The sequence below is a fragment of the Pezoporus flaviventris genome, unplaced genomic scaffold (assembly GCF_033815535.1).
Source record: "Pezoporus flaviventris isolate CSIRO_AGI_PZ_B2104156 unplaced genomic scaffold, CSIRO_AGI_Pfla_v1 ptg000047l, whole genome shotgun sequence".
Taxonomy (NCBI): Eukaryota; Metazoa; Chordata; class Aves; order Psittaciformes; family Psittacidae; genus Pezoporus; species Pezoporus flaviventris.
The window spans coordinates 2,151,609-2,174,114 of NW_026892595.1; the positions used below are offsets into that span (position 1 = coordinate 2,151,609).

The window sequence follows — 22,506 nt, forward strand, 5'->3', positions numbered from 1 at the left end:
CTGTACATGAAACAAATAATTAGCAGAAAATATGTGCTTCAACTTAGCTAGGTACATTCCCCAGAATAAAACATGATGGTTACCAAAAAAAAAGAGTAATGAACTGAAAGAAGTTGGTGTAGCTACATTGCTATTAACAGATTTGGCTCTTTGTTTTCAACCCTTTTGATTATATCACTTTCTTTGGCAGCTGTGTTCATCTCCAGACTTACTTTGCTAGATGAAGTTTTATTCAGTGATTTCTGCCAGACACAAAGGATAATTTCCTTCCAGTTTTTAGGGTGGCATTTGTTTTGTCTGTGAAATTCCACTCTGGGGTTAGCTGGAAGGGCAGCAGAATAAATGATTATGCACATATATTTGTATCAGGTAGCAAAAAAAACCCCACTTTGAAATTCTTTGTTAGGGGCATATGGCTATTATTCTGTCTTTCTCAGCAGCTGTTGGTGTTTCATCACAGGTTTTGTTGTACTCTGTTCGCACTGACTTACATTTAAGGCTTTCTTAGGAATTCTGTTTTGGGATGGCACCTCAACATTTGTGTCAAGTTCTCTCTATCAGGGTGAGTTTATTAAACAAGGAGATCCAGGTTTGGTTTCCAAAGAAAAAGAAAGAGATTTCTGCTGTTTGTATACTGATGATTCAGAATTACCAAGCTTGAAATTCAAGTATCATATGCCTTAGCCTCAGTGAAGGACACTTACTTAATCATTCTGAATGAAATACAATACAAATGAAGTAAATGCAATATCAGGGATTAAAATAGGGCTTACACGTATATGTAGTAAAAGTATTCTTGGGGCCTTTAATTCTGTACTGTCCTTGGCTCTGATTTCTACAGGGTCTCATTGCCATTTTGGAATGGCATAAGGTAATAGCAAAAGCTTTCTTGTATTCTATATACTGAGGTTGGAAAAAAAATTAAATTGCAGAGAGGAAGCAGCGGAACACTGCAGTTTTGTATTCACGTAGTCCTGTTTTCTGTCTGTACTGCACTTGATGGAGCTGTGCAAAACCTCGCTCAAAAAGTTGCATGATGTCAAGGTTACAAACCTAGCAATCAGGAAATGCAAAAGGTGGGGTTGAGTATAACAGCACGATTATTTCACCTGCACATGTAAAATATTTAGGATAATTATGCAAATAAACACCTCTTGAATAGTCTCTGTACACCTTAATATAACACTGTAATGAGAAGAGTTTCATTAAGGAATGACACGCATTCAGCATCCAAAAATCTTCTGTAGTTTAATAACTTCCAAGACAACAGCATGTCAGCATGAACTAATCTCTTAATACAAAAAGGCACAATGAAGTATTTGGTAACCTCTGTTAATTTGTAGTCTTAATTTTATGACTTTAGTTTAATTAACAAATTTTGCCTTTTTCAGCAACAAGCCTTTGTTGTATCTTTCAGCTTCATTAACATAGAATCATAGAATAGTTAGGGTTGGAAAGGACCTTATGATCATCTAGTTCCAATCCCTGTGCCATGAACAGGGGCACCTCACACTAGACAATATCACCCAAGACTCCGTCCATCCTGGGTTTGAGCACTGCCAGGGATGGAGCATCTACCATTTCCTTGAGCAACCCGTTCCAGTGCCTCACCACCCTCACAGTAAAGAACTTCTTCCTTATATCTAACCTGAGCTTCCCCTGTTTAAATTTAAACCCATTACTGCTTGTCCTATCTCTGCAGTCCCTGATGAAGAGTCCCTCTCCAGCATCTTTGTAAGCCACCTTCAGATATTGGAAGGGGGAGATCAACATCATTGGATACCTTCTCAAGTTTTTCATTGTGAGGATGTGAAAGAGCAGTCAGCAGCTGAAAATTTACTCCAGAGCCCTGGAAAGTCAGCAGAAAGGCATTTGCTGATTTTAGTGGATTGGGATTAAATCCAGAGTAAATATCTAGTGGTACCAAAACACTTGCTTATTCTTAAACTTTCAAAAATGACTTTGTATGCCAAATCTTAATTTCTGGTAACCTGCAGTCTTGCAAAGGAAGGTCTTCTACTAGCAGCTAATCCTGGGCTATGTTCATAATAATGTATGCTCAGGAAGACAAGTGAATGATAAGCAAAATGTGGGATTAACTCTTGCCAAAATCTTTGTCTTCACCCTAGCATTTACTTCCCACATTTTTTGATCACTAGATCTGGAAGGCAGACCTGAAGTTTAACTTTCTCTTGTTTTTTCCCCCTTATGCATGACCTTTATTGCTGCCCAGTCTAAGTGTTTTCACGTGCGCCTTCCATATGTAAAAATAGGATAGTTATCACTGTTGCTCTCAGTTGTTGTAGGAGGGGAGCACTGAAGAGTTTACCCTCCCACTAAAGTAGTGATGAAATATAGGTTTAAACAGCAGTTTAAATTGTAAGCTATAAACTTGCAGAACTTCAGACTACAGCAAAGAGCTGTATAAAGTTCAGACACCCAAGCTCAACATAAACTTGCAAATTTGTAATCTGGATTTTAATAGGAAATTCCTATTTAATATAAGAACAAAGCATTAAACATTTGGAACTGCTTGTACTGATTATATGTACAGTTTTATGCTTACTATAAAAAGTTACACTTAAAGAAGGACTAGAGTCCATATTTTAATGTGTGTATAAATATGAAGCTCAGTCTGTGTCTAAGTTTCCTAACTCCCCAAACTCATCCAGTCTCACAGCATGAAAGCCACAAAAACTAAGACTGAGCCTAGCCTTTTCCTCCTGTTGAGCCTGAAATATTTTCACAGTGTAGTGTGAAAGAAATAATAGCAAGCCCCAGGGATTCAGGGCTGAAAGGCAGAAATTATCAGCTGAGCAGTGGCAAGGATCAACTTCTTAAACTGTCTTTCCATTGCAATTAACTGCATACCAAATCTCAGCCAAATGGTGGCTAATAGCAGGGATGAAGTTTAACCTGTTCGACTTTGCACTGAAAGGGATGAGCGCCACAGGTAGCCTCACAGTGAAGTACAAACAGAAGATTTAACAAGCCACTACTTGTCAGTTCTTAATTAGCAGCTCCCATCAGAGCAACAGCACCCAACTGCAGTACCGTCTGCTTCAGTGCAAAGTCCAATTCATTAGTTAAATTTTCAGAAGCATTGTATTTTCCTTGGACGATGGTATTTAGCAGCTAAAGTATGGCAAGATTTGACTACCTTTCACTTGTTACTGTCTGTAGGGATTGTTTCTAGCTAAACTTAGTACCTGATAGTATCTGCTAAATTCGATGTAAGCAGCAGGTCAGGAGGTTCCTTGGGCTGAATTCCTAGACGTGCTGCAAGGTGATTTTTGTTTATTTTGACTTGGAGTGCAGATTTCCATATTCACATGTACTGCAACAGAGAGCTGTACAGCACTTGATTTGGCCAAGTGTGTGTCTGTCAACTAGTAGCCTTGCTGTTTTGACAGTAAGTCTGTTTTGCCACTGCTGTAGCATTGCCACCTCATGGCAGTGAGTGCATTGCTAAGGCCTTTGAGAAGATAAGCCATGCTGTGTGTATTCACAAGATAAAGGGCAGTTTGTTGAGCCTGCCTGTAAGCAATGTGGGTAACATTTAGCTCTCGAGGCAAGTTGTGTACCATAAAGCGGGATATTTTTCAAAATGTTGTACATAGGAAATTCAAGGGAAATTTAAAATATAAAATGTAGTAAAGCCTCACTCAGATTGCAGTGAGGAACAGTTAGAGAGTTGAAAATTAAGAAGATAAATTCTTTTCTTTGGACCCAGTGTAAGTGAGTGTGATGGAAGTGTGTGAGCTGGCATGTCAGCCACGCAAACCTCTCTTTGTTAGAACGCTTCTTATATTCTACAGGTCCCATGGATGTCTACAAACCTAAGACACGTCCTACGGGTATAAAATCTTTGATTTTTAGCCATCTTTTGTTTGCCAACCTTTCTTCAAGAAGCCACATCCTTCCATAAACTTCTAGCAGAACGTGACAGAAATGGCATGAAGCAAACAATTTTGTATGGATAGGGGATACCATAGCTTAACATGCATGATGGCTGTCATATCACAACTGAGAAATTAATGTTTGCTTCAGCTTTTTTTAGTTTTTTTTTTGCAGGATGTTGAAGTAAATGCTATAATGAAAGGGGGGGGGGGGGGATGGGAAACATCTTCAAGCATTTATATGTAAATGTATATTTCAGTATTGTGGTTTTAATGGTTCTCTGGAGTTCTAACTTCTTTAAACACTGCATGGGTGAATCAGCCTCCTTTGATATTTAACCTCTAAGCCATAGATTCTTACGCATACACACATGCACTGGCTGTTTATTCTTGTTCTCCTGCGTTTGTGTGCGTGTGCACCCGCACATAAGCAAATAATCAGGAGTGATAAATATAGATTTAAGAATCTAATATGTCTCCCATTAAGCTTTAAACTGTTACTTGCTTGAGTAAGTTGTGCATGTTGAAGCACTGGGAGCACTTTATTGGTTGGAAGTAGCCCTCCAAAGCATTTAATGATCTATTAACAGTCTGATACAAGTTACCTGTAAGATTTTATGATAATATAGAAAGCTGCTCATAATTTTAGAGGAATGCAGGGGGGTAGACTGTTGTGGTTAGTTTTACCATGGAGGAAGAGTAACTGCAGTGAACAATGAGAAATGTGTCACAATCTTTTAATCTTTTTCTTTCATGCAAAAAGGTTCTATATTTCTTCTGCACCATGCAATTAAAAGATTAAAATAATGGTAAAGTGGTGTGGGCTTTTTGGAAAAATGTATCTATTTTTATATTTTGGGGAGTGTGGTGTATATTATATGATATTTCAATAGGGGAGCATTGACTCCTGAGTTTAACAAAAGTGCCCTTAAGTAGTAAACCAAAGCTATCAAAATGAAGCATGTATTTTTTTGAAGGCAGAACACCTAGTAAAATTATTGTATCTTACAGAAAAAGAAAGGAATGGAACAGAGCACGTGTGATTGCTGTGTCTCACATGTCAGAATTCGTACTGCTTTTAGTTCCAGACAGACAGGGGGAAGAGCCATGGCTGTGCCTCTGTGAGCAGTGGAGAGCAGGACCAGCCAGGAGGGGGTGGTTTGGGTGGGCATCAGCACTAGCTGTGCGTTGGGGTCCAGTCTGGTCCCATGGAATGACCTCCTTGCAGCGGCTGGGGCCTCAGAGGTGCGTGCTCGTGCTGTGGGTTGGAGTTAGCCATGACACGGCATAGCTTTTGCGTGTGCCAAGCCAGCAAAGAGTGGTAAGGATGGGGCAGGGGTGGTCAGGAAATTTGCTCCAAAAGTGCACTCCAAAGGAAGCGTGGAGCCCATAGCACCTCTGTAGGGAGAGGCCCTCCTCTGACTGCTGGCACCCATCTTAGGTGCCGCTCTGCAACCACAGAGCTTCAGGAACTTGTAATTACATCAATCCGTCTTCACTCTCCCTCTCCCTGTCTGGGATGTGGGCTTCTTGTCCTGCCCTGGAGACATGAGAGGGAATTCCTTAGCCCCGAAGGTCAGCCCTTCATTCAGCTGCGCAACAGAGACATGGGGCCACGCTGTGGCAGCAGATGGGTCCTCCAGGGCCCTGCCTTGTGCTGGGGCCCTTAGGCCCAGGTGTCACAGGGGTGTGAGAGAAAGCCACCTCCCTTCCCCTCTGCCAGGCATGCTGAGTGTGGCTCTCACACGAGCAGCCATATGCCAGGCTGCCAAAAATAACGGTTATTTTTAAAGCAGCAGGGATAACAGGACCCACTTTGTTCATTGCAGAATAAACTTGAGAACTGCTCTGTTGTTTCACACTGATAGCAGGGTTGAGAAGGATGAGTGTTTCCTCCTTGGTCCTCACATGCGGACATGATACTGCGTAAGAGGCTCCGTGTCTGGTCTGTGGACCGCCGTATCAGCTAACAGCTTTTAAAGCAGATAGTTTATAGAGAGCTGGAACAAAAATAATTATTTCACTTTCAGTCAGTTATGTGTTAGGAAGGGAGTTTTATGCTAATACAATAGGGCTGTAAAGATTGTCCTTTTTTGTGTTAGTATCTAACCTGCTTTTGTGTTTTACATGTCTTTTCCTTAAGAATTAAATTCTATGAATAATCTTATGTTTCTCTTACAAATTAGGAGGGCTTTTTTTACTTATAATGGCCTTATGTTCTGTGAAATGAATGCAGAGGAGCTCACAGGGATGTGGTGTCTTTTCTCACTATTACAAATATAAGCTTTCTTTCTCTGAACCGTTCTCACGTGATGCTGTCTACTGGCTGTCACTCTTAGCTGTATGTCTGTCATATTACCTCTTATCCTTCCCTCAAAAATGTACTCTTGGCCTTTCTTTTCTGGGAGATCCATCCAGTTGCCCTTGCTTTAAATCTCAGTGGGAAGAGATTTCTAAAGCAGAAATGTGGGGTCGATGTGTGGCCACACTCTGCCTCCACAAGCGCTGCTCTGTTCTGCCCTTCCCTGCTATCTCAGGCAGCAAGAGGTGCCTCACGCACCTGGATGTGCACATATCACTTCACATCATCTTTTTTAAAAATTTTTCTTTTCTTTTTTCTTTCTTTTTTTCTTTTTTTTTTTTTTTAATGGGCTACATAATGTTAAGTATAATGCTCTTAAATAATTTCTTCTCCTTAACAATAGAAAGTTGTGCTTCATTTCATTACACCTGTAGAGTAAGTGAGAATTGCAGAGCTAATCTCAGTTCTCAAACTTGACAGCCCTCTGACAAGCACCCGTAGGTCCCATTAACTTGAAAATTACATTGCTGCAACTAATGGAATAGTCAAATCTGCTTAATTTTTGTGAATTTGAGAGGAGACTTTTAATACTTAAATTCCTGTCTTTAGCATTGCACAGATGGTATTTTTTTTTTTGCATTTTTCATATTATTTTGGGTTACTGAAGTTAATATTCTGCTAGCTGCAGATATCCACGTGCATACCACGTAGTTCATCCTGAGGACAGAGCTCTAAAATAAATTACAGACCTTGGTAGCAGTCATAAATCAGTCATTTTTTTCATTGAGAAAGTGGTGGCACTGGAAGAAAGTTATTTAGTGATCAAAATGCATCGTTAAGCTTTTAAAAAGGGATTCTGTGCCTGTAGTAGAGCTGTAGGCGATTTATGGCTTATCTGTACTCGTTGCCTCAAGCTTTTGGAAAATTTGTAAACAAAGCCAGATGCTCATTATGTTCCCGTTCAGGGTTGGTTAGATGGGTAAATGCCATCAGAAGCACTTTGGTCCTGTTAGGGTTTAGCATGTTACAGCAAATGGAATTGCTCCAAAATATTTTTTTAAATATTTGTCATCCATGAAAATATACTTCTAGTTCCTGCTCATAGAATAGATTTTTTTGAATAGTTGCAAGTTATAAAAATGTGAAAATAATGCTCTGAGAACTATATTGTATAATAAACTGTGGGTCCAACTTTTTCTGTGTGTCAGAGTTCATGCTTACACTGTGTGACGTAGTCAAGCACACTCACTCTTTTTAAGGGTTCTGGGCAATGAAGGAGGCTGTGGAAGCTTCAGGCCAGAGCAGCTTATGCTTTTTACCAAATTTTAGAGAACTGACTTTTCTATAGACAATTTGATAAATTGCTTGCTGTTGATTTGATAATTTTTACTGCTCACCTTTTGTTTTCTGTATAGATGATGTGATGTGAAAGGGGTTCTTGTAAACTACACTTTTTGCTTTTTACTGCTCTTTAAGCATAAGAGAACATGCTGTATACAAATTGCATTACTATAAGTTAAAAAATTCTTCCTTGTAATCATATCTATTGCAATATGATCATCATGTAATCCATTTCATAATTCATGATTAACTTTTTGGTGTATCTTTTTTATTTATCGGCTACAGCTGACCAAGTAAACAGGTCATGGCACGCTTAACGAAGAGGCGACAGGCAGATACAAAGGCTATCCAGCATCTTTGGGCAGCTATAGAAATAATCCGGAACCAGAAGCAAATTGCTAACATTGACCGTATTACAAAGTAAGTGACCTGTTCCAAAAAAAGTCTTGATGAGGGGGAAGGTTGATGCTATTAAAAGCTCTGGGAAACAGAGAGTAAACACTGTGAGAGACTGTGAAACAGTTACATGCACTTCTGTGTTACTAGCTATCCAATTATTTTAGAAAAAAACTTGCAGAACTGAGCATCTGAAGATCCTAAAGTGAGGTTTAATCCATTGAATTTAGATCTTGCTCACCCTGTATTTGTTTCGTATAAGCATCTTTAGGAAATACTCAATATTTTAGTACTTGAACTGAGTTTAACGTGTCAGAGTTAAACTCACTTGGTAGCTTGGTCAAAATACAAGAAGTAGATAAAATCTGTAAATAACCTAATTCTTTATGACAGTGTTACAGACCATTGGAGAACTTTTTTCCAGAAGGCAAAGATAAAACCTGAAGTGTTAGGTTGCTCAAAGAAATAAAAAGCTGTATTTGCGGAGGTGGGCATGGATAGGATGTTATTAAAGAAGACATAAGTTGATTAGTACCTATGCCTAGTATTACTGATAATAGTAAAATATTCTTCAAAATATATTATGTTCTTTATACACAAATATGTATTCTTTGTTGTGTGAAGCTTGCAGTGTATAAAAAGGTCTACAATATTAAAATACCTTTTAAGATAACTTTGAGTAGAAGCTATAATAAAAACTGAAGGAGTTTTTTGTGCCTCTCTCTGCTTTGTCTGCATTTCCAGGCCAACATGTACGTCACATTTGTCAAAGTAATGAATATGAATAATTTGAAAGAGCAAAAGTAACCAGTTGGCAACTCCTCAGTTGCCAGAACCAATGTGATAATGAGGCCAGAGAACACTAAAGGGGAAAGCTGTAAACAGTGCAGGTGACTAACAAAGTGAAAATCATTATAACATGGTCCACTGACAGAGTTTGGAAGTTCTGGGGTGGAAGTGAAAAGCAAAGCTAGCTTCATAAGTGGAGGAACTGTAAAAGTCCAGGTTCCCCAAATATAGTGAACAATAAACAGGAGAAAGAAGAAAGATAATGTCCCAAACGAATTAGTGTGTATCTGGCTCCTACAGCAAGGAAAAATACACCATTAAGCTGAAAAGTACCTTCCCAGATTGTTCCAAGAAAGCTTGAGAGGGAGACTGTATTTTAGGGAATTTCATTTTCGAGGTTGCACTTGAGTTTCAGAATGCTTGAAAGCACGTATATTTGCATCACGTCTTCAAGGAGACAAGTGGGTAAACTAATGCTATATACTTTCCGTTTTAACATTTCAGATTACTTGCTCCAGGCCATATATTAGCTGGGTTTGTTAGCTGTTTATGGTCTTTTTATATCTAATAAGGGGAGACAGGCACATCTCGCTGGGGATTCATCCCACTCTTATGAGAGATGCCTATTTTAAGATAGTGTAAATAACATTTAGCTGGGTAAAGTTAGGTAAGACAAATCCTGTCATTGCAAACAAGGTTGAGAAAACAAGTAATTAGATACTACAGAAAGTAGTACTGCTCTTGGTAACTGAAAGGTAGTTTTAAAAACCAGTCTAGATCCAGATTTTATGACTCATCTCTAATCAGAAGAAAAATAAGTGACTAAACAGAGATGAAAGCAGCCTTAGTACTTTGAGAAGGAAATGCAAGGTGTTAGCAGGGGAGAGTGCTTGGACATTGTAAATGTTCCACATGCACATCAGTGACAAGAATGATGTACGGTGTTCTAGTTTCTTTTATGTGGCATTTTAAAGGAGTGAACTTTTGGCAAGGAAAAGATAAAGACTTTTCAGTTGCTTTATGATACTAATCATTGATGAAGAAATACAGATGATTTAGCAAATGAGTATGCATATTGCGTAATATTCAAAATAAAGTTCTGAAATTAGCAGGGCATCAGATCTTTTCTGATGAAAACTGAGCAGCTGACTATTCTTTCTTAGTGGCTCAAAGATCATTTGGTCAAATACAGCTGCAGTTCCTTAAAAGGTCAATCAGTGTCTGGGCACATAGGCAAATGTATGAATAATAAGAAAGATCAAAATCTAACAGAGGTCAAAAGTGAAAATTATGAGCATATGTAGATAGTTGGACTTAAAGAGAGGATTCTCATACTTGGATTAGTAACTTTTTTTTTTTTTTAAGTGTTACAACCTCTTGGGTTTGACTGAAAGAGTGGCCTTGCGTATTACAAGTATTCACAAGTAATAATGACAGTGAAATTTATGGAAGCATGTCTTATTTCTGAGTAAGGATACAGCAAAACAGCAAGATAATCTTTCTTTATAAATACATGTTTAAGGTAAGCGACAGTCATCCTACCGTGTCATATAGTGGATGACAAATGTGTACTTTCGGAGGACTTCACTAGTTGAAAAGATGACTCATCATTTGAATTTGTATTTTATTTTCTTTTTGCTGTAGTTTGAAGGTTCATTTGTTGCTAGAGACAGATTGTCCTGTATATTTTGTGACCTGTTGGTCCAGACACCTTCATAGCAGAAACTGTACTGCTGCTTTCTTCATCAGGTGGTTTGCTACTTTTAGGCAAACCTCTTTGTTGGCTTTTCTCCTGACTGGCAGCACAGAATGGCTGTCTCCCATTTCCTAATATATTCCTGTTTATTTTGTTTACTTCTTGCTTTTCTTAGTCTTCTTGTGCTGAGTAGAAGCCACTGTACATATCAGGCAGCATTTATTTTCTATCACCAGGGAAGAAATGTTGAAAATATCAAAAGAGGATTTGTTGTTTTTAGATTATAAACTGTTTCAACTCAATATGCAAAAAAAAAAAAGAAAAAATCGTATAACACATTAAAAATATGTAAAATGAAACCTATGGACTTTATGTCTAATTATTAAAAAATATCAGGGAAAGCAAGACTTCCAGAAGATGCTGGCAGCGGAAAGTACGCAAGAAAAATCTATAGAACTAGCCACGCATTTTCTGTATAGAACATAAGAGTAGGAGGATAGTGTAGGAGAAGCCAAGAGCACTAGAAGTTACTTCTAGTATTATCAGGAAAAACGTATAAGGAAAAAGGCCCTTTAATTAAAAGTAGACTAAATCAAGTATGCCTTGCTTTTAAAATTGATGAGGGGGATAAGCAAGAATAGAAAAATATATGATTAGAAGTGATTGAAAACTGTCTTACATTGAGGAAACAGTCACTTGGAAAATTTAAATACACGAGTTAAAGCCTTTCAGAAATTAGTTAGTAAGATTACTGAACTTTTGGCAATGATTTTAGAAAATTCATTGCATGCAGAGCATTATTAAGAAACACAAGAAAGGTGTCCATTTTTGAAGGAATTAAAAATGTGTGTGTGGAAAAATGGCAAGAATGTTACACTGTTAATTGAAGTATTACATAAATACTTAAACCATTGGTGGGGAAGAGACCACACTGCATGCATTCTTCAGTAGCTTGAAAACTAGAAGGACTGAAACCCAATACTAACAAGAAGTAAAAGTGTCGTGAATTTAAAGGAATTAGTACTAAAAGTGCAAACTGCTATTTGAAAAGATCTTTAAAAATAAATAGCTTTATATATATATCTATAAGATATATAAAATATAGAAAGAAATACATAGAAATATAAAGAAATATATCTTATATATGTATTTTATATCTCTTATAGATATATATATCTTTATACAGATATAAAGACCTAATATAGATCTTTAAAAATACATGTGTTCCTGTGTTTGTACATAGGCTTCAGTGTGTTCAAAGCATTTTTATTTAATGGAAAAGCTCATTTGAAGGCAGTGGTAGTACCTCTGTAAAGGTATGCAAAAGAAATATTCTCACTTGGCTTATATTATCATAGTGTATCTCAAATCAATGAATTATACTGATTTAAAATCTAATTAGTAGTAATATCTAACATTTCTACACTACCAAATCATTTAATAACTAAATGATAATTCCAAGAGGTGTTTATCAAGAAATAGGCCTTATTTTTTTGTCCAGAGTTAATGTTGGGATAATTTGACCCTACTATGTCAATTATTTAGATGATTATTATTGGTATTAGTTATGCTGTAAACACCAGTGGAGAAATGGCTTCCCATATCTTGTGAATTCTTTATCAGGAGCATAGCTTGACAAATTGTTCATCCCTAAAAGCCTGCTAAAAAACATAATTATGCTTTGACTTTCTGTTTTTTCCTCATTATCTTCCATCTGTTTTGGATTTGGGGAAACCTCAGAATTAGATTCTATGGAATGAAATGGCTTAAAATACACTGGAAAGAAGACATGCATATTTAAATGAGTAGGATAAATTATTGACATTCAGTTGCACAGCAGATTGGTATTTCTGCACAGACATGTTTTTAAAGTTCTCTCTCTTTGGCTGCTCCAGTCTTCCAGTTTCTTTCAGTGTTTCCTTTATAATTCCTTTACAGGTAATTTGACTCCAAAGAGTTAATTAACTATTAATTAAATATTTACACTTTTTCTCACAAGGTATTGGGTTTCCTCAGTAGCAATTTATGAACATTTTGTGATCCTTATGATTAGTTCAGAGTTCATTTAATGTTATTGAAATAGTAAATTGGTAAATACAGTGTTCTTGAACTATTACTGACTACTTCAAGATTTTGTCACTGTAAACAGATAATTATTCTGGTTTCTAAACTATTTCACGAAGACTAATGTGAAGAACCAAAACATAATTATTTTCTTCCATACTTCCTTCCTTGTATTTTTTTCTCTCTCCCTTTGATGTATTTCAGATTTATTTAGTTAATTGGCTTCTCTCTCTGTCTCTTACAAAAGTCTATACTGTTTTTGTGTATTGTGACAGGGAATGAAGGCCCTGTTACCATCTGGAGCAGATACGCTGTGAGCACACAGCATTGCCTTTGGCTCATGGTATTTTTCTTTGGCCCTGACACACTCTTTGTTTTGTGTGTGTGTGTGGTTCTTCTGTCTTAAGCGCCAAAAGTAATACAGCCCACAGCAGTGCTATTCTGGAAACATGAAGCTGGAGGCATGATAGTTTGCCATCGGGCATGATGTGAAGGCCTCTGAGGGCACATAGCATGCTGGAGTAGTGTTGGAGTGCTCTTGGCAGAAGGTGCCAATCTTGGCATGGTTTACATCCATGCTCTCTATCAGGAGCAAGCTAACCTCTTGCCTGTGCTTTGCCTTTTTCCCAAGAGGAACAAACTGGCTTTCTCCAGAATGGAGCCTGAGAGATGAGTTAGTTTGGGAGTGAAACCAGGAGTGACCATAGTCCACAGGGTAGAGGTAGCCCAGCTTTTGGGCAAATGAAGCTAATGGAAAGATGAAACCTAAGATAAAACTGATATCCTGTAACTGGAGAATTTGTGTTATTTTTAAATAAAGCAAAGCTGAAACTGAGTTTCATCAGTCAGAAAGCTGTTTTACAACACTGGTGATAAAATGACATTTCTTTCATAAACACAAAGACTCTCATCTTTTTTAATTGGCATTCAAATAGGATGGTGCAATACTAGGTCCCTAAATGGTCATAACCATTTTTCCTTTATTTATTCTGTGGACTCTTTTTTGTTATATTCTAATTTAATGTAAATGCAGCTCAGCCAGAACATCTAAGAGAAATGAGCAGATCCCAAGCCCATATAGAGTAGACTCTGTCAGTCCCTTGTTAGCTTTGTGTGGACTGACGTTAATCAGCATTGATGGGATAGCATGCCAGAAAAGAATTACTCAGCATGAAAGATTTCTGTAGAATGATGAGATTTTCTGGTCCCCCAGTTGAGGTTGAGTCGCTAGCAATTGTAGGTTGAGTATGTGACCCTCTCAGTTTGACATTTAGTCCTGGGAGGGGGATATTTGGGTTCTTCTCCAAATACCACTGTGAAATTTCTCCAGTCAGTCTGTGAGACTAGTTAAAGTTAAGGGCCTTTTCCATCCATAAATCTGGATTTGTTGCCTTAGTTCTTTTGCTGTTCTCTTCCTTGGCTGTCTTCTTTAACAAAAAACAATTTCTAGAAGCACTGATTAAAGCAAAGATGAGAATGAGCAATTTGAACAGGTAGAGAATAATCATAAGAGAGTATAAATAAGAAAATGAGCAATTTGAACGGGTAGGGAATAATCACACAAGTCTATAAATAAGAATATGCAATGCAGTAGGAAGAAAAAAAAATGAGAAAGAACACGATTTTTACAGTATTGCTTATTCAAAGCTCAGAAACTTGTTAGAAGAAGTCCGTCACTATTTATAGTACCTTTGATGAAAATGTAAATCTTTCTAGTATTGTGCATGTTGCAACTAAATACTCATGTATTAAAAAAAAATAGTAAGCCATAAGAATGACTGGGAAAGCAGATGACTCTGGATTTATAACTAGGTAATCCTATTGTTTAACTTTACATGAGCAGAAGTATTGTAGCACCTGGTACTTTTTTGACTGACATGAAAGCTTAGAAATATTTTTCTGCTCTGTTGGTTTCTTATTCTTTGTCAAGCCATTCCCTTAAAGTACCCGTCTTTGCTACCAGAGAGTAGGCTTATCTGAAAGCAGTTGTTCAAAGTGAAACATGCTACTGGCATGCAGAAGCATGCAGTGGTTGCTTTAACCAGTGTTAATTGGCTCCTTTTCCGCATCTTTATATCATCCTCCTGTATGATTTAAATGTGAGCATGCAAAACATTAAACTGAACTCTTCAAAATGTGGGACATATTAGTCAAACCGTGGTTAGTTGTGTTGTGGAACAGGTCAGTATTGAATAAGGTGCTCAGGAAAGTCACATTTTACCAGTTGGGAAAGGATAAGGAAGGACAGTACAGTGAATTTTTCTCCATGCCATGCAGTGTAATAGCAGTTCGTAATTATGCAAGGGTAGGCAAAAATGTGGAGTGGAAGGTCCTACAAAAACTAGGATGATACTGCTTCCTCAGCAGACCAGTAGCTGCCTTTAGTGGCAGCCTGTCTATTGGTGTTCATCTCTGAGAAAACTGAGTTCAGTTTGTGTGGGTTTGGCTTGATTATAGATCTGTGCATTACAGAAAACAAACAGAAACACATCACCAGCTGATGATAGGATAGAAAATTCTCAGTTTTAAGTATCTCTTCATGTGTTTTCTGTTATAATCAAGGACGGTGCACTTCTTTCTGTCTGACCACTAAGTCAGTTTCCCATTTGTTTTACATTTTCTTTCTTTTTCACGTTAAACTTCAGTTGCTTCTTTTAGCCCCAGACCAGTGTTTCTTTTTCTGTTCTCATAACATAATTTTTACAGTAAACCAAGACAACGAACTAAGTCTAGAGTTTTAAAGCTTGTAAATCCTTAGTCGTAGATTATCCTGGGGAAAATATACCTTCTCTGCTTTTTCAGCAATTTTTTCATAGATTTCGTTAAAAAAAAAAAAAATTTACTAAAAAAAGCTATCTAAAATTGAGAATTTGACTCCCTAATGACAAAATTTTTAGTAAAAGTATTATTTTGGTCATGTATAAAAATCCTGCATTATCTGTGCGTGTCAGTTACAAGCATATCAATATCTTGCATAGAAAAAAGATGGGCATCAAAATGTTTGACTTGTTTGATATATTATTTTTTTGTACTGATGGCTTCACAGAGAAGTTAAATGGTGCATTCAGGCTGAAATTTTTGGACATTCTCAAAAGTTCAGATATACACTAAAAAGTTATAAGAAGAGCTCTGAAAACTGCATATAAGCAGGAAAGTACAGAGAATCTCACCAGCTTTTGCATCATAACCAGTGCACAGTTTTGCTTGTATATTTGTACTGAGACTAACCAGTGAGGTAATATTCAGCAAGCTAATAAGGAATTTTAGCATCCATATTCACAAAAAAAGTTGAAGAGAAACAAGGAGCTAAGCTACATAATACTTAAGAAGAAATAACAGATTTTCATTGATTGCACAGGGAATGTTCACAGTGGCGTATGTTCATTAAATTTCACCTGTGTTACTTGTAGACAGCTATAGCTTGTCATAAGGGTTTTATCTGTTTGCTTATTTGGCCTACAAGGATGCTGGAGAGGGACTCTGTCAGGGACTGTAGTAGTAGGACAAGGGAAATTGGGTTAAAACTTAAGCAGGAGAAGTTTAGGTTTATCTAACTTAAGAAGGAAGTTTATCTAACCTAAGGAAGAAGTTCTTTTTTTGTGAGGGTGGTGAGGCACTGTAACAGGTGCCCAAAGAAGTGTTGAATGCTCCATCCCTGGCAGTGTTCAAGGCCAGGTTGGACAGAGCCTTGCGCAACATAGTCTAGTGTGATTTTTTGTTTTGGATATCATGTAACTTTAATATTACTGGTATTACTGGTCCATTTTAAGAGCTGCTTTTAGATATTCTTGACTAAGGATGGCAGAAGCAGGGATGGCAGGAAAAGGCTGTAAACTTTCACTGGAAAAAGGCTATAAAGAATCTAGCTGCACATGTTCTGAGCAGTAGTAGAATTAAAATTTCTGAATTTGTAGATTTTGTTAAAGTGTCATCCTGTGTTTATAATGCATATTAATAATTACTTCTTCTCCTCTTTCATTGCTATAAATAATGTTTTTGATTCGTGTTAACACTTCTGTTTAAGCACATTAATTTAACTGGTTAAAGGAATACATAAAAGAAGTCCAGCTATATTAAGTGTTGTTTGTGATTTGTTAGGGATAATTGTTCCTTCAAATTGGTTGAGCCACTTTCCCACTATGTGATAAAGAATATTCATACCTGAATTGCTGGGTCTGTTTCTAGTGCTGGCTGCCATAAGACTAATTTATTGCCTAGTGTAGAAAACTTCACCGTGGTACTGACAGAGATTCCTCCAGCTCTGCCACTTCTTTTTTCCTCCTTGATGAGACTACATGGAATGAAAGGGTGCTGTGCAACTGCAGAGTCAGCCTGTAGGGGTTTAGCATAAAAGAACATTTTGATGAGGACTAGATCTGGTGGTGAGGCTAAATTTCTTGTGTATTTGCTTGTATTAACACCACGCACATCTAGTTCCTGCACTTCATTCTGAAAAAAATAAGCGGTGCTCTGAAAAGTAGATGCTCTAATAAATAGGTGTTCAAACAAATTTTGTTTGATCAATTTTCCTTCTCTAACAATTATTCTCTTTAGTATGTTGTTGTATGGTATTGCTAGTAAGGCAGGTTTTTTTATCTTAGAGGTCAATGTTCTTCATTGATTCAGTAGGCAAAGTTATCTCTGGGCTGAGCATGAGTATGACTGGTAAATAGAATGATTCACACTAACAGCACAAACACATGGTTATTAACAACAGCCATATTCCTTGTTTGATGTTTGTTAATGAGTGCAAACTCATTACTATAAAAACTGTAATATTCAATGTTTAATACTTTCTTAGATAATACATGCAAACTATGAACTCCAGCATAAATTGAGAAGGAAAGTGGTGGAAGTGTAACTGACTTGAAAATAACCATCCCCATTTTCATTTGAATGAATATTCTTATGTACTCCATAATTCTATTAATATTTGTGTTGAAGTTGTGTCGTTTTACAAAAAAAAAAGTAACAGACTATCTTTATTTCTAAATACTAAAAGTAAACGAATTTATTTTTTTGTCACAACCAGCGCTGATTTTTGCTCGAATTGTAACATCTTTATAATATTGGAAAGTGAAAGTTACAGCTAATGTCTGGTTGTTTTTTTGTTTGTTTTTTTTTTTTCTGTAAATAAATGTGGCTTTCTATTGCAAGTAAAAGGTAAAAATGAGTGTGACATGGCAATTTAACAGGGGACCTGAAGTGCTCATTAAGGCTTTCTGTGTAATCGGTGGAGAAAGAATGATCTCCAAAGCACTACTCATGCCATCTATTTCAGGCTGTGGTTTCATATTCCCATTCATGTAAACAATATCAGCACCCAAAGTAGCAGCCCTGCCCTGATGGCTTTTCCAGCCTGTTCTGATGTGCTGTTTCCTAGCTGGTAATAAAGTGAACATTTGTGTGACACTGTGATGATTTTGAAACATAGCCAAGCTAAAATGAATCTGACGAAAAAAAAAAAAAAAGGTATTAAAAGTTTTTGTTACCTTTAACCCAGATAAGAATGGAAATGAAATTAGATACAAAATCTAAAAAAACTGAACCATGTATATTTTTTAAGCATGCTTTGGATTCAGATGATCAATATGAACTGAACAAATATTTGTGCAAGGTACTCTAACACTAACTATTACACGATTCTGTGATTAGCTGGAGCATTATATTCTGAGTCATGTATTACTTGTCTCTTCTACTTCCATAGAAAAGTGCTGGATGGAACAGTGAGTCTGTATATACAAGCAATTGTGCATATGCATGCAATGCCCCTGAATGATTAGTGCTCCTGTTTGCCAGCAGTACTCTGTGCACATCCATGTGCATTACTAGCAGTATCACAAACAGCTTTTTGGGCTGGAAAAACAGAAACAGAGCCCTATTTTAGGTAAGCTACCCCTTAAGAAGGTGGTAGTAGTTCTGAAAGAGAGATTTTTGTAGATAAGGATTGAATAGCTTGGTACCTTAATTACTTGCTTTTCATGGTCATATTGGTGGGTTACACAATCTTAATTGTATGGTGAAGTTGTATGGGTGAGGATTTAAATTACTGAAACAAGGAATTACCTGAGTTAAAATTATTGTAGTTTTGACAGAAATAACCCAGGTGACATTGACATTAAAGGAAACCGTGTGGTGCTTGGAGTATCTATGTACAAACAATGCTTTAGATTGCTCCTTAGCTTTGTTTTAGCAGCAGCAAAAGAAACATAAGACAGATCATAATCATAATCAAAACTTCAGAAACTGTGAACGTACCAAAAAGTGTCTTAGAAAACAAAAGTGTGCTGGTACATCCCCATTGCAAATAGCTCTTCTCTGTGTGTCTGTATTGTCTTCGGCTCTCAGACCAGCTTCCAGTTTCAGGCAAGCAGGAATATATAATTCAAATATATTGTTTTGAAATACAAATATCCATAATGTTTAGTCCATATTTCATGAAAGCTGATTTGTACCAAAGTGCTACATGTGTATGGAGCATACACAATAAGCTGCAGAGTTGAGACCTTGAGATACAACAGTGAGCACAAATCTTCACCTGGCTCTCCACAAGTATAGCTAGTGGATTCCTGAGATTTTAAACTGGGTGTTTTAAATTCTTATGCCATGTAGCTGTATTTGTTTAAAAAAAAAAAGAAGAGAAAGAAAGAAAAATGGCAGCCATCTTCCATTTTTACTTTCAGTATAACCAAGTGATCTGTTCTTTGCAAATTAAAAAATGTCTTAAAAGAAGTGTGTGGGCCTTGTATAAAACTGCTGTCATACCCTGAATCTAAAGCAAAAGGCATCATTTCTCACCAGAGGTAGGAAGACAGTATAAAACTCAGATTTTTGGCTGCTTTCCTTCCATTTTATGTATCACTCCTCAAGGTCTGTCCCTGAATCTAGGACATTTTTATATACCTGTAGGTAACATTTAAAATTAATGGCAGTCTTTCAGCTATGCTTAATGGGATCTGCTATATTTTATCAGATCTCAGATGTGAGATGGGTTAGGTGTACAAGGGAATCTTAAGACTGCTGTTTCTCCCTGGATGAGTTGCTTAGCAGATAGTCTGTTGCTGCCAGCAGACTGCCACTTCCCTTCATATTGTGGAGGGTGGAGGCATCCAGCACAGATAGAGATAATTGATCAGACCAAGATTACAGTGTTTGCCACTAAAATTAGCATCTACCTACACTTGTCACACTGTTGTACTTTATATAAGGCAGCTATTTCCTGTATGTATATTACTTTAGTATTTTACAGAGATGCTTGTTGTGGCATTTTTTTCAGTATTTTCCCTTTGATGAGTTCAGGTAGTTGAAAATGCAATTCCTTATGAGTCCAGAAAAACTGTTTGTTTTTTTTTGTTGTTGTTGTTGTTTTTTTTTTGTTGTTGTTGTTTTGTTTGTTTTTTTAATACCTGTGTCAATTTTCCACCTTAAGTAACCTTACTTTCTTCCTTGGCCAGCTGTGGTTTTTTGGGAGATAGCGCAACTGCTCCCATGTAAACTATTTGCTGCATCTCATGAGACCACTGTTGCCTTCAGGAGGACTCTCTTGGAGCATACTTATCTCTTTACATGCATTATTTTGTAGCTATATATATTAAGCTCTTTGGGACAGGGTTTGACTTTGTGTTGTGTCTTGCGCAGCACCAAGCAGGAGTTGTGAGCTATGCGACAGCTGTAGGCAAAAAGTTCACCATCTGATCCCCTGTAAGTGCCAGCTACTTGTGTATCTGTTTTGCTCCCATGGTGACTGCAGCTTTAGAGTCTGCTTCCTCCACACCCCTGAGACGAAAACAAACCATTTTCTTGAGTTTTAAGGTATCTTATGAAGCATATGTATTAGACATAGGTTTTGAATAGAAAGACATGCTGAACACTGGCTGGTTTGGGGAAATACTTTTGAAGTTTTAGGTGTGAATTGCTCATCTGCTGACAGACATCCTTGCTTCTGTAATGTCTCCTGTATATTGGGCAGGCAACCAGTTTAGAGGTGAATTAGGGTACTCCTGTGGTCCAGTTTTGTTTAGCAAAGGGAGAGGCCAAGATCCAGTTGTGAGTAGTGGTATGAGTTACAGGAGCTTCCATAGTTTGTTACTGTGAAGGAGAGAAACTCTAGCAGGGTATGTACCAGGTTTGCTTGCATATCATTCCTCCCCTGTCATTGCAACATGGCTCAGGTGGGGTATGCAGCAGATGGCTGTGTGGCTCCTGGATGCTGTGAAGCCTGTGAGAGCTGCTTGAGTCCTCACTTCCAGCTGTGCTGACCCCTTGGGCTGTCCCTCTGGTGTCTTGAGAATTTTCAAGGTTTTAGGATGGGTAACAAGAATAATGTATATAAACAGAAGAATATGATGATGTTTTATTGCTGCTAAATGTGAAAAGACCTGACTACCGTGCATTTGCAGTCCCAAGTAGGTTTAAAATTGTTTCATATTTTTGTGACTAGTATTTCATGTAATAAAGACAGATGAGCATACACACATGTCCAGTCTATAAATCTGTGAATGATTGTTCACTATGAAGGTGATGCGATAGTGGAACAACTTGCCCAGAGAAGTTGTAGATGGCTCATCCCTGGAAGTGTTCAAGGCTAGGCTGGACAGAGCCTTGAGCAATCCGATGTAGTGGAAGGTGTCCCTGTCTGTGGCAGGATGATTGGAACTAAATGATCTGAATGTCCCTTCCAAACCAAACCATTTGGTGATTCTGTGACGATCACCTGTTGTTCTCTAATTTTTTTTCTTTTGCTGTGGGACAGATGTGCACATACATTACCCATGTGAACATGTGCATTTATCTGACTCTGTTGGTAGTATCTTGTTTCTGAAGGTCAGCACATTTACATATACATTTGATGGTGTGACAGTGCTGACGTTTGTTTAAGGGTGGTAATGAACAACCTACACGATAGAGATTCTTATCCTTTGCTTTCCAAGTAGTGTTGCAATAACTGAAAACATGCTTTAGTAGGCTCTTGGAAGTTGATTACAAAACCAATTGTGCTAGATTTGGTAGATTCTTCTATGCTAATGTCAAGGAGGTTTACATTGCCAGTTTATAAATGGAGAAAGTACTGACCTGTAAATAACTTTAATATTGAGCAGCAGTTCAGTTGCTTCTGTATCCTGCAGTCAGCCTCATTGGGTGAGATTTGGAATTTAGCATGCAGATTATCAGGCCAAATGTACTCTTTTCATCAGACAGGCCCTGATTTTGTGTAGTAGGGATTAGCACAGTTAAATTGTATTTTGAAATCATTGGTTTAGCCCCCTTTCTGATTCGGGCTGGTTTGTTGATTTAGGGGATTTTACTTTGTCTCCATAACTTATTCTTGCCCAACTGAGTGTATTTGCTTTACTTCTTGTGGCTGGCTACATAATAGCAGTATAGGGGTTGTATTAAACTTCCCAGTCTGTTGATGGGGAGGACTGGGCAGGAGCATAACAAACCCGTGTTGCTTCAACTCCCTGTTTCCAAGGTAAGACTAATCAGCTTTTGTTGAAAACAGCAATTGGGAATTGCTCTCTCTTTCTCATTTTTTTAACTTGGTACCAGATGCTTCAGTGCATGGAGTGCCAGGAAAAGACTTGCACTCCCTGGATTAGTAGTGTCACTTCTGCGCAAAGACGTTTCAATATTGTTTTCCCTGATCCAATAATGAGTCTAACGTGGTAGTTAGAACTCCAAACATCATGCTTTCTGTTTCTAGGCTGGAGTTTAGCTTACTTTGTGTTTCCAGAATCTTTCACATGTTGTGACATTTCATTATTAAAGAACTTCACTATCTTTTCTGGTTCAAATCCTGTGCCTTCATCACTTCTTAGTTTAGCTGCCATCCTTCTGGCTGAAAACAAGCAAGACAGGATTTCATCCAGACCCTGCCAGTGGTTTTTTTGGTCTTTGTAAGTATCTAGCCATTCACAGGTTTTAATATGAGTAAAAATTTGGGGGAGGGGAGACTTTTCTACCAGCAGTTCTGCTCTTCAGAGTAAAAATATTCTTGATGCATGTATGTGCTTTCCTAT

The 22,506-nt window shown here is 37.5% G+C and overlaps 1 protein-coding gene across 5 annotated transcripts in view; it reads left to right on the top strand.

Annotated features, from left to right (window-relative positions):
• ZMYND11 (zinc finger MYND-type containing 11) overlaps window positions 1–22,506 on the top strand; it is a 109,347-nt gene that overhangs the window by 38,160 nt on the left and 48,681 nt on the right. For 4 of the 5 annotated variants that reach the window (XM_061468018.1, XM_061468020.1, XM_061468022.1 and 1 more), the window contains exon 2: window positions 7,828–7,962. The exons of the other annotated variant lie outside the window; for it this stretch is intronic. In XM_061468018.1, the coding sequence (XP_061324002.1) occupies window positions 7,847–7,962 (116 nt within the window). In that variant the 5' untranslated portion in view covers window positions 7,828–7,846. The remainder of the gene's footprint in view (window positions 1–7,827; window positions 7,963–22,506) is intronic. 5 annotated transcript variants of the gene reach the window in all.